The sequence below is a fragment of the Erythrolamprus reginae genome, chromosome Z, assembly GCF_031021105.1.
Source record: "Erythrolamprus reginae isolate rEryReg1 chromosome Z, rEryReg1.hap1, whole genome shotgun sequence".
NCBI classification, from domain to species: domain Eukaryota; kingdom Metazoa; phylum Chordata; class Lepidosauria; order Squamata; family Dipsadidae; genus Erythrolamprus; species Erythrolamprus reginae.
The window spans coordinates 489,496-505,489 of record NC_091963.1 but is presented as its reverse complement, the minus strand read 5'-3'; the positions used below and the strand labels follow the sequence as shown (position 1 = coordinate 505,489).

Sequence of the window (15,994 nt, the reverse complement as noted above, 5' to 3'; positions counted from 1 at the left end):
GAGAGCGGGGGGGGGAGTGAGCGAGCGAGTGATGACAAATGACTGACAGACAGACAGATAGGAGTTCGCCCACTCCCCCCATGCCCCACAGCCGCACCACCCGCGCTCCCAAACCCCCCTCAGAAATGAGCCCCTCCCCTCCTGACGTCACCAGATCCCTCCCCTCTTCCGCGGAGGGGCGGGGCCTAGGAAGCCCCTCCCCTTTCCCCGCCCCCCAAAACGTCCCCTTTACGCCTTTGTTCTTCGCCGAGAGGCGCCATGAAGGAGACGAGGAGATCCCGGCCGGGCAAGGTAAAAAAAAACACCACGCCCCCCTCCGCGGCCGGGATGGGGGGGGAGGGGGTCCATCGAGGGGGGGATCTGCGCGGGGAGGGGGCGTATTTATCTCCTGGTGGTGGCCTCTCCCCCCCCAACCTGTTTCTTCCGATGCATCCAATCACTTTCACTGCTTTTTCCTTTCTAGGCACCTCCCCTTTTAAGGGTGGGGAGGTTGGGGGGGGCGAGAGGGGATGAGGGGTTTTATATATCTCTCCCCCCCCGAATGGCCTCCTTAAGGGGGGGGACTCCATTCCCCTCCCTCCCCACCCTTAAAAAATGAAGTCAATTTCTTTCTTTCGCCACCTTTGTTTTGGGGGGGGGGGGTACATCGAGTGGGTTTCTCGCCCCCCCGGGTCTTCACCCTCCCTTGCACACACTGAAATCCAGCCCCTCCCCCAGTCTTCACCCCCTGGGGGGGGGGGCTTTTATTCCCCGATGTGGGCAGGAAAGGGGAGGGGGGAAAGAAGACCCCTCAAAATGGCCGACCCCGGCCCAGGGAGCCCCGCTCCGCCCTAAAGGGGGGCGGGGCGTGGAGGGGGAAAGAGGCGGGGTTTCCGGCTTCGGAGGGAGTGGGCGGAAACCACTTGTTAATGGATTTTGGTTGTATGAAGCTTTTTGGGGGAGGCGCGTGTGTGTGACGTAATAGTTTTGCTTAATGCGCCCCCCCCAGCAGTCTCTCCAACAACCCCCCCCCGCCCGCTCCTCATTGGTAGGGCCCCCAAAATAGAATTCTTTAGTGGAGGGGGAAAAAAGCCACGCAAAATTGTGAAGCTGTAACTTATCTCTCTCTCCCTTTCCCCCCACTTTCCCCTTCTTCCTCTGTGTCTTTCTCTTTCCCTCTTTTTTCTCTCTCTCTCCTTTTTCTCTTTCCCCCTCTCTCTTTTCACTTTCTCCCTTCTCTCTCTTTTTTCACTTTCCCACTCTCATTCTTTCACTTTCCCCCCACTTTCCCTCTTTCTATCTCTGTGTCTTTCTTTCCCTCTTTTTTCTCTCTCCTTTTTTCATTTCCTCCCTTCTCTCTCTCTTTTTCACTTTCCCCTCTCTCCTCCTTTCGCTTTCCCCCTCTCTCTCCCATTTCCCCAACTTTCCCTTTCTAACTCTGTGTCTTTCTCTTTCCCTTCTCCCCTCTCCCTTTTTCACTTTCCCTTTCTTTTTTCACACTTTCCCTTATTCTATCTGTGTTTTTTCTCATTATTTCTTGTTCTTTCTGTGTTAGTTCTCATCTGTCTGTCTTTCATCTATCTATCTCTATATTTAGTTATGTAGTTATTGCTGTTTTTCTCTTAGCAATATCTATCTACCTACCTACCTATCCATCCATATCTATCTATCCATCCATCCATCCATCCCTCCTCCCACCCACCCACCCATGCACCCTCCCACCCACCCACTCATCTCTCTATCTAATCCACCCACCCACCCACCCACCCACCTATCTGTCTCTCTCTCTTTCTCTCTCTGTCTGTCTCTCTATCTAATCCACCCACCCATCCATCCATTTAGCCAGTTATCTAATCTATCTCTCTCTTTGTCTTTCTCTTTCCCGTTTTTCCCTGCGTCGGGAAGAGTTTTGTCGTCTGTCAGATTTGTAAATCCCGGCTGTGTTTCCTTTTTCCAGGTGACGTTTGAGGACGTGGCCGTCTATTTCTCCCAGGAAGAATGGGAACAGTTGAGCGGATGGCAACGGGAGCTTTACCAGGTGGTGATGGTAGAGAACTACCAGGCGGTGGCCTCGTTGGGTAAGAGTGAGTTAATTACTCAATAATTACTTAAGGGTGGAGGGTGGAGGGTAAGTCCTGCGTTGGGTCCTCTGCATCCTTCGTGGTCGCTTGCAGGGGGGGGGGGCAGAACGACCTCCAAACCGCAAGAACAACAGAAAGCTACAGACTCTCTCCCTTTGGGGAATCCTCCTTCCGTCCTTTTCCTTCCTTCCTTCCTTCTATCCTTCCTTCCTTTCTTCCTTCTGTCCTTCCTTCCTTTCCTCCTTCCTTCTCTTTTTCCTTCCTCTCAATCCTTCCTTCCTTCCCTCCCTCCCTCCTTTCTCTCACTTCTTCCTTTCTTCCTTCCTCTCAGTCCTTCTTTCCTTTTCTTCCTTCCTTCCTCTTAGTTCCTTCCCTTTTTCCTTCCTCTCAGTCCTCCCTCCCTCCCCCCTCTCCTTCCTTCCTGAAAGAAAGTGGAAGGAAGGAAGGAAAAAGAGAGGATGAAAGAAGAAAGAAAGAAGAAAAGAGAGAAAGAAAGGGGGAGGATGGAAGGAAAAGAGAAAGAAAGAAAGAAAGAAAGAAAGAGGAAGGATGGATGGAAGGAAGGAAGGAAAAAGGAATGAAGGAGAGAGAAAGAAAAAGGAAGGAAGGCTAGAGAGAGAGAGAAAGAAAGGGGAAGGAAGGAAAAAGGAATGAGCAAGAAAGAAAGAAAGTGGAAAGAAGGAGAGAGAAAGAAAGGGGAAGGAGGGAAGGAAGGAAGGAAAATGGAATAAAGGAGCGAGAAATAAAGAGGAAGGAAGGAAAAGATGGAGTGGAGAAGAAGGAGGAGGGTGAGGAGGAGGAGGAGGAAAACCTCTTCAAAAACCAATCCATCAATCAATCAATCAAGTGACTCCCCCCACCCCTTTCCCTTTCAACTCTCCCTTTCCGACAGGACGCCTGTCTGTCAAACCGTGGATCATCGACCAAATTGAACGAAAGGAGCCCGTCGTTACGGGAGAATTGCGCCAACCCTGCGCATGGACGGACGTTGAAGAACAGTGGCTCGGTCAGGATTTGTATTTAAAATCACTATTTTTCCTTCCTTCCTCTCCCTTTCTTTCTTTCTTTCTTTCTTTATTTCTTGCTTCCTTTTTTCTTTCCTTCCTTCCTTCCTCTCTCTGTCTTCCATTCTTTTTCTTTCCTTCCTCCCTCCCTTCCTCTCCCTTTCTTTTTCTTTCTTTCTCTTTTTAATAAATTTTATTTACATATATAAATACATAATGACAATACAAAAACGATACACATAGAATTAGAAACATAATAGAAGCGGGCGTGTGTGCAACAGGTCTGCATAGTGTATGAACTATATACATTCTCTGTAGCCCATTATAGATAACTTAATAATTTGAAATAGTTATTTATTAACAAAAAATACAAGAACCAATTGCTAACCAATAAATTAGATATGACAAAAACATACATAGAAAAATGGAACTTAAATTTTAAATTAGAGATAAAACCTGAGGAATGGCAACTGTTATGGAGTAGGAATTATAAACTGGCTTTAGCAACATCTTATAAGGAAAAGTGGATTAAAATGTTTTACAGATGGCATACCACTCCCGCCAACTTAGCAAAGATAGAAAAAAAGTTATAGTCCAACTGCTGGAAATGCAAAAAAGAATACGGAACGTATAACCATTTATGGTGGGAATGCAAAAAAATCTCAAACCTACTGGAGAAGAATAGGAAACTGGCTCGACAATATTTTAGATGTTAATTTGAATAAAACCCCAGAATGTTTTCTCTTAGGAATAAAAATCACATATATTTGATAATTCATATTACAACTGCAGCTAGAATGGCTTTCGCTCCAATGTGGGAAAATGAAGAAATACCACCGGAGGAGCTATTACTGGAGAATATTACACCGTGTGCAGAAATGGTTAAATTAACATTAGAATTAAGAAACAAGGAAGAATCTCAATTCTATAATTGCTGGGATCTATTTTGCCATTGGCTTGAAAAAAGAATATACCCGCCCTACAAACCTCAAACCTTTAACTATGCAAAAGAAACTTACCTGGTGCAAGTCTACTATATATAGAAGATAAAGTTATGTGTAATAATTAAGACTATTACTTGGTTTTTCTTTTTGGCTTCTTTCTTTCTTTCTTTCTCCTCCATTTGTCTGCCTTCCTTCCTTCCTTCCTTTCTTCTTCCCTTCCTTCCTTTCTTGATTTAGAAACATAGAAACATAGAAGTCTGACGGCAGAAAAAGACCTCATGGTCCATCTAGTCTGCCCTTATACTATTTTCTGTATTTTATCTTGGGAGGGATATATGTTTATCCCAGGCATGTTTCAATTCAGTTACTGTGGATTTATCTACCACGTCTGCTGGAAGTTTGTTCCAAGGATCTACTACTCTTTCAGTAAAATAATATTTTCTCATGTTGCTTTTGATCGTTCCCCCAACTAACTTCAGATTGTGTCCCCTTGTTCTTGTGTTCACTTTCCTATTAAAAACACTTCCCTCCTGGACCTTATTGAACCCTTTAATATATTTAAATGTTTCGATCATGTCCCCCCTTTTCCTTCTGTCCTCCAGACTAGACAGATTGAGTTCATTAAGTCTTTCCTGTTACGTTTTATGCTTAAGACCTTCCACCATTCTTGTAGCCCATCTTTGGACCCGTTCAATTTTGTCAATATCTTTTTGTAGGTGAGGTCTCCAGAACTGAACACAGTATTCCAAATGTGGTCTCACCAGCATTCTATATAGCGGGATCATAATCTCCCTCTTCCTGCTTGTTATACCTCTAGCTATGCAGCCAAGCATCCTACTTGCTTTCCCTACCGCCTGACTGCACTGTTCACCCATTTTGAGACTGTCAGAAATCACTACCCTTAAATCCTTTTCTTTTGAAGTATTTGCTAACACAGAACTGCCAATACAATACTCAGATTGAGGATTCCTTTTCCCCAAGTGCATTATTTTACATTTGGAAACATTAAACTGCAGTTTCCATTGCTTAGACCATTTATCTAGTAAAGCTAAATCATTTACCATATTACAGACCCCTCCAGGAATATCAACCCTATTGCACACTTTAGAGTCATCGGCAAATAGGCAAACCTTCCCTACCAAACCTTCCCCTATGTCACTCACAAACATATTAAAAAGAATAGGACCCAGAACAGACCCTTGTGGCACACCGCTTGTAACCTGACTCTGCTCAGAATACTCGCCATTAACAATAACTCTCTGATGTCTACGCTTCAGCCAGCTGCAAATCCATTGAACTATCCAGGGATTAAGTCCAATCTTCACTAGTTTGTCTATCAGCTCTTTATGTGGAACCATATCAAAGGCTTTGCTGAAGTCCAGGTAGGCAATATCCACGGCACCACCTTCATCCAACACCTTTGTGACATAGTCAAAGAAATCAATGAGATTAGTCTGACATGATTTGCCTTCAGTAAAGCCATGCTGATTTGGGTCCAATAAGTTACTGTTTTTTAGGTGCTGATTTATCCTCTTTTTGAGTAGAGTCTCCATCATTTTAACTACAACTGATGTCAAGCTAACTGGCCTGTAGTTACCAGCTTCTTCTCTACTGCCCTTCTTGTGAATAGGCACAACACTGGCCATTCTCCAATCCTCAGGAACTTCTCCTGTTAACAAGGATTGGTTAAACAAATCAGTCAGGGGGGTAGCAATGACAGATCTGAGTTCTTTAAGAACTCTGGGGTGGATGCCATCTGGACCAATTGCCTTATTTATCTTTAATCGTTCAAGTTCTTCTAAGACATCGGCTTCTAAGATCACTGGAGCTGAATCCGTACAGCTGGAAGCAATGCTATATCCCTCTATAGTATTATTTTGTACGGTGTCTTTTGAGAAAACTGAACAGAAGTAGCTATTGAAATGGTCAGCGATCTCCTTATTCCCATTAATGCATGTATTATTCCCGGTACTAAGTTTCGTGATGCCGCAGTTTCTCTTCTTCTTATCACTAATATATCTGAAGAAGGTTTTATCCCCCTTCTTTACAGATTTGGCAATTTCTTCCTCTTTTGAGGCTTTAGCAGCATATATTATCTGTTTCGCCTCCTTCTGTCTCATTTTATACACCTCTCTATCAGCTATACTTCCAGACTCTTTATACCTCCTATAGGCAGCCTTTTTTTCATTGACTATAGCCCTTACATCATTGCTAAACCATAGCGGTTTCTTCTTCCTTTTACCTTTAGTTATTTGTCTTACATACAGTCCAGTGGCTTTTAAGATGGCCTTTTTTAATACAGTCCACTGGGTGCTCGCTCCTGCCATTTTATCCCTCCCCTTTAATTCATTTTCTAAATATTCCCCCATTGCATTAAAATTTGTTTTTCTGAAATCCAATACTTTGGTTGCATTATAGGATTGCTCACAATTAGTTTTTACATCAAACCACAAACATAGATGGTCACTGCATCCTAAATTTTCTCCCACCTTGACATCTGAAACCCAATTCCCATTCGTAAAAACTAAATCTAGAATATTCTCCCCTCTAGTTGGTGTCTTAACCAGCTGTGCCAGAGCTGCTCCTGTAAAGGCCTCTACTATATTCTAACTTTTGCATGTAAGGGCACTGGGGATATTCCAGTCAACATCAGGCATGTTGAAATCACCCATAACCACAATATCTCCCTTTACTGCCATTTGGGTAATCTCATCCACCATCTTGTTGTCATGTTCCTCAGATTGCCCTGGAGGCCTATAGATCACCCCAATTCTAATGACAGAACCTTCTTTATTTTGCATGCAAATCCAGAGAGTCTCTAGATCTTGACATGTATTGTGAATTAGTGTTGTTTTTAGACTTTCTTTAATATAAATGGCTACTCCACCTCCCCTTCTCTCTATTCTATCCTTCCTATACAGTGTATATCCTGGTATGGATATTTCCCATTCATTAGAATCCTTAAACCATGTCTCAGTTATGGCAACCAGGTCCAAATTATCTCTATATATTATGGCCATTAATTCACAGAGCTTGTTGCTCAAGCTTCGAGCATTCGTGCACATTACCCGAAGAACATTATTTTCATTATTAGTTTGCCCCTTATCATCAACAACTACATCTATTTCATTTGCAGCTCCCTTTTCATAAGCTTCCAAAAACTGCTTTATCCTCATTGGTCGGGGACAGAAATCACCCACATCAGTTACATCTCTGTCCCCTTTACCTAGTTTAAATGCCTGTCCAAAAAAGTTCTGAATTCCTCACCGAGCACCTGGGTACCTCTGTATGATGGATGCAAACCATCCCTCTTAAACAACTCCCTATTAGACCACCTACTGACATCATGACTTACATAGCCAAAACCTTCAGCTTTACACCACTGCCTTAACCACACATTAAACTCTCTGATACACGTTGTTTTATCCTCTTGGCCACAAACCGGTAACACCTCTGAGAAAGTCACCGAATCAGTTATTTTACCCAGCTCCACACTTAGACATTGAAAATCTCTTTTTACTACATTAACATTTCTCTGGGACAAATCATTTGTGCCAAGATGCACCACCACATCAACGTTATTACCTTTACTCACAGCCTCAACAATGTTTGTAATCCGCCTCCTGTCCCTGCTGGCAGTGGCCCCTGGGAGACACCTCAGCACCTTCACCACATCCTTGCTTTGTCCCAAATCAACACCTCTTACAGTCGAATCACCCACAAGAAAATGTGTCCTCTTTTTATTTCTAACTGCACTTGATGGTTTGGTGACATTTACGACAACTTCCCCTTTGAACATCCCCTCATTCTCTGCCTGAGGGACCTTGCTAATATCTCCAACATCCTTACTATTTAAATCCGCAAGAACATTATAGGAATTCGATACAGAGAGACCAAAATTGCTATGTTTTTGCTCAACTGCACGTAATCTTCCTGAACCAACAGTTGTCCAAACAGCCCTCCTCCTCGGGGGGCGCTGTGGAAGTGGAGGCTGCACACATGGCTGCATTACAGCATGTGGCTGGGACAATCTTTCCACTTCGGACTGCAAGCTACAAACTAAGGACTGCAATCTAGAGATCTCGCCATCTAACCTAGATGTCCTTATGCAAAGAGGGCAGTACCCCAAGTTCCACAAGGTACTACGGAAGACAACAGCCAAACAACTGTTACACTGCACCAAGCCAGTCATCTTAACAATGTATTGAAATACAAGTACTTAGCAAGAAAATCAATAACCCCTATTGTTACCAAACTTTGCTGATTTTGGTTTATAGTTATATGATTCGCGCGCCGTTAGGCCACTACCTTCCTCTCTCCTCTGTGATTTCTTTTTTCTTTTTCATGTTTTATTATTTATTTATTTATTTTAATTTTCCAATGTGTGATTATTTTTTCCTTTTTTATTGTTTTATTTATTTTATTTTATTTTTCCTTTTTTATTATTTTTATTTCATTTATTTTATTTTTATTTTTTCATTTTGTTTTTTGTTTTTGGGTTTGGAAAACATTCTTGGCAGGGAGTAATCATGAATTAAATGATTTTCAACTGATTTTTTTCCTTGTATTTTTTTTTTTTATATTTAATAATTTGGCATCTAGTACTAGTTTTAGAGTAATTGATAATTAATATTAATTTGTATTTTAATGCCATATTTTAATTCTATATCTTAATTAAATTATTGGGGGGGTGTTAATCGATGGATATTTGGGGCGGGCGTAATATTTTAAAATTAATTATTGGGGTTTTTAGTGATGGATGTTTCTAACCACTGGAATGAATGGAGTGGAGTGAATGGGGGTGGATGGGAGGAGGGGGGTGGATGGGATGGAGTGGGTGGGTGGGATTATAGTATGTATGAAGTGAATGGATATGGTATGGATGAAATTTTTGGCACACTTGACGCTGGAGAGGCAGGAGGGGAGGGAGCACCTATCTCTGGGGTGACAGAGGGTCAGAATATCCCAGTCTTGCTGGGGAGAGGCAGATATGGTGGGAGCCATGGAGGTAGCCGTTCCAGGGGAAGGAGGGATCGCTACTTAGCAGCGATTCCTTCTTCCGGTTCTATGAGCTCAACCCAGAGCACTGACGAGTGTAATTCTGACCCTGGGCTCAGGCTGCTGCTACTCAATGCCAGGTCGGTGGTGAATAAAGCTCTCCTCATCCAGGATTTGATCCTGGATGAAGAGGCCGATCTGGCATGTGTGACTGAAACCTGGCTGGGCCCAGGGAGGAGTTCCTCGCTCTGAAATTTACCCAGACGGGTTTTGGATAGCCAGGGAGAGCCTTTGCCTGCGTAGACTCATTGCTCCAGAGATTGCGGGTTGCGAGTCCCTCCTGGTGAAGTTGGACTTGGAGGTCAGATTGTTACTCACGTACCTGCCTCCCAGCTGCGTGTCAACAGCCCTGCCTGTGCTGCTCGAGGAGGTAGCCGGGCTGGTGGTGGGGTTTCCCAGACTTATTGTCTCGGGGGACTTTAACCTACCGTCACTCGGTGAAACCTCTGGGATAGCGCAGGAGTTCATGGCCACCATGACAGCCATGGACCTGACCCAAGTAGTACAGGGTCCGACTCATGAGGGAGGACACGCACCCGACATGGTATTCCTCTCTGAGCTACTGAGTAATGGTCTGAGACTGAGGGGCTTAGAAGTGTTGCCTTTGTCATGGTCAGAACATTTTCTACTGAGGCTCGACTTCCTGGCTCCAATCCTACCCCGCAGGGAGGCGGAACCGACTAGGAGTTTCTGCCCAAGATGCCTGAGGGCTTTCAGAGGGTCCTTGGGGTTATTCCAGATACATTCTCCACAGTTCGGCAGAATCTCTTGCTGAGGCCTGGAACAAGGCTGCAGCGGAGGCTCTTGACCGGATTGCGCCGTTGCAACCTCTCCGTGGCACTAGACCCTGTAGAGCTCCATGGTTCAATGAGGAGCTCCGGGAGTTGAAACGCCAGAAGAGACGTCTAGAGAAGCGATGGAGGAAGAGTAAGTCCGAATCCAATCGAACACTTGTAAGAGCTCATATTAAGACTTACAAAGTGGCGCTAAAAGTGGCAAGATGCCCGTATCATGCCGCCTTGATTGCATCAGCGGAATCTCGCCTGGCCGCTCTGTTTAGGGTGACCGCTCCCTTCTCAACCAGGGGGGAGTTGGGGAGCCCTTACAGAGTAGTGTTGAGGATTTTAACACATTTTTCGCTGATAAAGTCGCTCGGATCCGGGCAGACCTCGACTCCGATTGGATATCAGAGTCGACTGACAGTGAGTCAGTCGATGTGACTGGGGCCCGTACTTGTCCACCTGTCTGGGAAGAGTTTGATCTGGTGACACCTGATGAAGTGGACGAGGCCATTGGAGCTGGTTGGCAATGGAAGTCCGGAGGTGGGGCATCCCAGCAGAAGCGGCTCGGGTTCGTAAGGTGAAAATAGTTGGAAGAGGCAAAAAAATCTTAAGTACCAGGTTCGTATCACGAAATGTTTGTATGAAGAGGGGTTCATAAGATAGAAACATAGAAACATAGAAGTCTGACGGCAGAAAAAGACCCCATGGTCCATCTAGTCTGCCCTTATACTATTTTCTGTATTTTATCTTGGGAGGGATATATGTTTATCCCAGGCATGTTTAAATTCAGTTACTGTGGATTTATCTACCACGTCTGCTGGAAGTTTGTTCCAAGGATCTACTACTCTTTCAGTAAAATAATATTTTCTCATGTTGCTTTTGATCTTTCCCCCAACTAACTTCAGATTGTGTCCCCTTGTTCTTGTGTTCACTTTCCTATTAAAAACACTTCCCTCCTGGACCTTATTTAACCCTTTAATATATTTAAATGTTTCGATCATGTCCCCCCTTTTCCTTCTGTCCTCCAGATTATACAGATTGAGTTCATTAAGTCTTTCCTGATACGTTTTATGCTTAAGACCTTCCACTGTTCTTGTAGCCCGTCTTTGGACCCGTTCAATTTTGTCCATATCTTTTTGCAGGTGAGGTCTCCAGAACTGAACACAGTATTCCAAATGTGGTCTCACCAGCATTCTATATAGCGGGATCATAATCTCCCTCTTCCTGCTTGTTATACCTCTAGCTATGCAGCCAAGCATCCTACTTGCTTTCCCTACCGCCTGACTGCACTGTTCACCCATTTTGAGACTGTCAGAAATCACTACCCCTAAATCCTTTTCTTTTGAAGTATTTGCTAACACAGAACTGCCAATACAATACTCAGATTGAGGATTCCTTTTCCCCAAGTGCATTATTTTACATTTGGAAACATTAAACTGCAGTTTCCATTGCTCTGACCATTTATCTAGTAAAGCTAAATCATTTACCATATTACAGACCCCTCCAGGAATATCAACCCTATTGCACACTTTAGAGTCATTGGCAAATAGGCAAACCTTCCCTACCAGACCTTCCCCTATGTCACTCACAAACATATTAAAAAGAATAGGACCCAGAACAGACCCTTGTGGCACACCGCTTGTAACCCGACTCTGCTCAGAATACTCGCCATTAACAATAACTCTCTGATGTCTACGCTTCAACCAGCTGCAAATCCATTGAACTATCCAGGGATTAAGTCCAATCTTCACTAATTTGTCTATCAGCTCTTTATGTGGAACCGTATCAAAGGCTTTGCTGAAGTCCAGATAGGCAATATCCACGGCACCACCTTGATCCAACACCTTTGTGACATAGTCAAAGAAATCAATGAGATTAGTCTGACATGATTTGCCTTCAGTAAAGCCATGCTGATTTGGGTCCAATAAGTTATTGTTTTTTAGGTGCTGATTTATCCTCTTTTTGAGTAGAGTCTCCATCATTTTAACTACAACTGATGTCAAGCTAACTGGCCTGTAGTTACCAGCTTCTTCTCTACTGCCCTTCTTGTGGATAGGCACAACACTGGCCATTCTCCAATCCTCAGGAACTTCTCCTGTTAACAAGGATTGGTTAAACAAATCAGTCAGGGGGGTAGCAATGACAGATCTGAGTTCTTTAAGAACTCTGGGGTGGATGCCATCTGGACCCATTGCCTTATTTATCTTTAATCGTTCAAGTTCTTCTAAGACATCGGCTTCTAAGATCACGGGAGCTGAATCCGTACAGCTGGAAGCAATGCTATATCCCTCTACAGTATAGTATTATTTTGTAAGGTGTCTTTTGAGAAAACTGAACAGAAGTCGCTATTGAAATGGTCAGCGATCTCCTTATTCCCATTAATGCATGTATTATTCCCGGTACTAAGCTTCGTGATGCCGCAGTTTTTCTTCTTCTTATCACTAATGAGGTATCACTGAGGTATCAGTGTACTCGGATGAGGTATCACTGTATTACAGATGAGGTATCACTGTACTCGGAGCAAGTTTGGGGAATGAAAAAAGCCTACAAAGACTTCTTTCTTCTTCCATCCTCTCTTATTCCTTCATTCCTTCCCCTTTCTTTCTTTCTTTCCCTTTCCTTCATTCCTCTTTCCTTCATTCCTTCCTTTCCTCTTGCTTTTGTTCCTTCCTCTTTCTTTCTTTCTTTCTTTCTTCATTTCTCTCTCTCTCACTCCATTCCTCTTTTTCCTTCCTTCTTTCCCCTTTCTTTCCTACATTCCTTCTTTCTCTCTCCATCCTTCATCTTTTTTCTTCCTTCCCCTTTCTTTTTTCTCTCCTTTTCCTTCCTTCCTTTTTCTTTCTCTCCCCTTCATTCCTCCCTTTTTCCTTCCTTCCTTTTTCCCCCCCTCTTTCTCTCTCTCTCTCTCTCTCTCCCTCCTTCCAAGTAAGTTTCTTTCCACTCCTAACCAGGTGCTAATAATGTTCCCTGTTTTTACTAGCTTCCAAGCTCTTTAATGGTTACTCTCTGCCAAGAATGTTTTGTTTATTGACGATTCTGTGCCATCACCAACGAGGCCTTGTTCTTTTCCCACCTGCAGGAGACGGTGTACGAATGGCGGACGACGACGGTGAGGTCCGAAGGGAGGCCGGGCCCTTCACAACGACGAGTGGCAAGCGGAAGCGAGGACGCCCGCGGACCTCCAACCCAGCCCCCAAACCTGCCCCCCGCCCAACGCTGAAGGCGAACCCCCCCAAATGCCCCGAATGCGAGAAAACCTTCCTCAGCAATGTGGCAATGGTGATCCACATCCGTACACACACTGGCGAACGTCCCTTTGCGTGCCGCCTTTGCCCAAAAGCCTTCCCCTCGCGCGGTGACCTCAAGCGCCACATAAAAACCCACCTGCACAAGAAAACATTGCCGCCGCCACCACCTCCAGCGAAAAAGACCCTTGCGGCCAAGAAGCAGCTTCAAAACCATCTGCGGCGCGCACTGGATCCAAAAAAGCCGCATGTTTGCACCGAATGCAGGAAGAGCTTTGCGAAGAAGCAGAGTTTGCGCAAACACGAAGGGACGCACTCCACGGAGCGCCCGTTCGCGTGTTCACAATGCGGGCGGCGGTTTCGTCTGAAGCAGATTTTGGTGGCGCATATGGTGTCACATTTAACGGAGCGCCCATTTGCCTGTCCGCAGTGTGGGAAGCGTTTTGCGCAGGAACGCAACGTGAGAAGTCACCAAAGGGTTCACACGGGCGAGAAGCCATTTTCATGTCTGGCATGTGGGCGGCGTTTTGGCTACAAGCAGCACCTGCTGAAGCACCTGCGTTTTCACACCGGCGAACGGCCCTACGAATGTCCTGAGTGTGAGAAGACATTCCGCGACAAGACGACGCTGAATATTCACTACAGGATGCACAGCGGTGAACGTCCGTACCGGTGTCCATTTTGTGGCAAGAGTTGCCGGCAAAAACAGCACCTCAACAGCCACCTGAAAGTCCACCGTGGGGAGAAATTGCCGCCCACCGGCAGTGCCACACAGAAGCCGTTCGAATGTCCGCTCTGCGCCAAACGTTTCCATGATGAGAAGATCATGCGTGTGCATGAGAGGACACACGAAAAGGAGGCATCAGTGCGGAGCGCGCCGCTCCGGAAGAAGTGGGACCCGGCAGCGGATGACCGAATGGTGGTGAGGAAGGCATCTGTCCCACGAAAGGCATTTCCCGTCACCTGCTCTCAATGCGGAAGGCGGTTCACGCAGCAGAAGTACCTGACGCTGCATGAGAGGAGCCACCGGTGAAGTGCGATGCTGCTCCCCGTCGGAATCTCGGGAGTCAAGGGAGAAGGAAACTTGCGCGGTGGAGGAGGCATGCGGAACTGTGTATACGAGAGAAGTTTCTTGCTCGCCGATGGCAAGACAGTTCCCCCTTGTGCAGAACTGTGTGAATGAGAGACGTCTATCACCGTGCAGAACTGTGTAGAACTCTTTATTTATGGCGCCCCGAGCAAGTCGTTGCCATTGGGAGCACAGCCACCGCCGTGAGATTTGGCTGAAATCTCACACAGACGTCCTTGGGCAAAAATTGCTTGTGCGGAACCAAAAAAACTCAGATAATTTTTTCCGGAATCGCGCACACATGCACGCACGGCCTCAATAGAGCTAAGCTACGCACCCGGATTATCTAATTCAGGATGTACAAAAAAAATATTTGCAGTTTAATCGTCGAGTAAATATTTAAAGTTTAATTGTCGAGTAGTTTACACGATTGGTATCCCGCCCGACTCCGGTAGACTTTGGGTGGCTAACAACGTATCAAAATAATATAAAATTGGCATTATTGACATTATAAAAAGAGGAAATATTTTCGAAAGGAAAGGAAAGTAGTAGATAAATCCACAGTAACTGAATTTAAACATGCCTGGGATAAACGTATATCCATCCTAAGATAAAATACAGAAAATAGTATAAGGGCAGACTAGATGGACCATGAGGTCTTTTTCTGCCATCAGACTTCTATGTTTCTATGTTTCTATGAAAGTTTATTGACGGCTGATGATAAAGTCTTACCAGCCGGCTAGAGTCCCAGAAAGAGATAAACGCAACAATAATGACCAAGTTGAAAGAACCGAGTAACCATTCGTGCCTCTTAGAGGCCCCGTGAACCCTTTAATTGTCCCGGAATATCCTTCAATTTGGTTGGTCCCAGCGCATCCTCCCGATTCGAAAGATCGGCGGATTTCAATTCCTAGAATTCCCCAGCCAGCGTGAATTCTGGGAAGTCCAGCCATGTTAAAAGCCGTGTCAGCTGGGAAATTCTGGGAGTTGAAGGCCACCGGTCTTCAAATGGATAGTTTTCGGGCCCCGTCGGAGTCGCCAAATTTGCCAAAAGAAAACAAGTAAAAAAGAAAAAAATGGCACTGATGATTCCCAGATGTATGATATCCTTTTTGTCCGCTTGTATTAAAAATGGATATTTGGAAGCCATAAATGGAGACATTAATATTTTTTGGCGAGGTGGGGTGGGGGGAAGCAGAAATAAATGGGGGGGGGTTCCGTTTTGCTCGATTTGCAAGCGAGACGGAGGACATTGAGATCCCGAAAGTCGATGACGAGGTGACGTCCTTCCATCAAACGGATTTCCCAATTAGGATACGGGAGTCCTTGACTTACAATAGTTTGGTCATTGACTCTCTTTCTTTTCTTTCTATTTCTCGGTTTCTCTCTCATTTTCTTTCTCTGTTTCTCTTTTAATTTCTTTGTTTCTGTTTCTCTTTCTATTTCTCACTTTCTCTCTTTCTATTTCTCTTTCTTAAGTTCTCTCTCCGTTTCTCTTATGTTCTCTGTTTCTCTTTTCTCTTACTTTCTCTCCTATCTTTATCTTTCTGTTTCTCTTTCTCTGTTTCTCTTTCTCTCTTACTCTCTCCTCTTTTTTCTCTCTCTCTGTTCCTCTCTCTCTCTCTCCAGTTTCCTGAGGTGGGGGAAGGTGGGAAAACACGGCTGCCATTTTCCTGAGGAGGGAAAATAAGGCAGGAAAACACCACCGCCATTTTGCTGCCCTTTTCCTGAGTGGTGGGAAAGGCGGGGAACAAACGGTGGGATAACCTGACTGCCATTTTCCTGAGGAGGGGGGAAAAAGCAGGAAAATGCAGCTGCCATTTTCCTGAGGG

At 44.8% G+C, this 15,994-nt stretch overlaps 1 protein-coding gene across 2 annotated transcripts; it reads left to right on the top strand.

Annotated features, from left to right (window-relative positions):
* Nucleotides 1-213: 213 nt before the first annotated feature.
* Nucleotides 214-15,315, top strand: LOC139175848 (zinc finger protein 25-like). Of its 2 annotated transcripts, none has more exons than XM_070767168.1 (4): nt 214-291; nt 1,937-2,057; nt 2,953-3,066; nt 12,928-15,315. In XM_070767168.1, the coding sequence occupies exons 1-4, from the start codon at nt 259-261 to the stop codon at nt 14,124-14,126; spliced, it is 1,467 nt and encodes a 488-aa protein (XP_070623269.1). In that variant the 5' UTR covers nt 214-258; the 3' UTR covers nt 14,127-15,315. The 2 variants fall into 2 exon arrangements, with proteins under 2 accessions (XP_070623269.1, XP_070623268.1); XM_070767167.1 differs by having other exon boundaries at nt 1,937-2,063.
* Nucleotides 15,316-15,994: the final 679 nt, after the last annotated feature.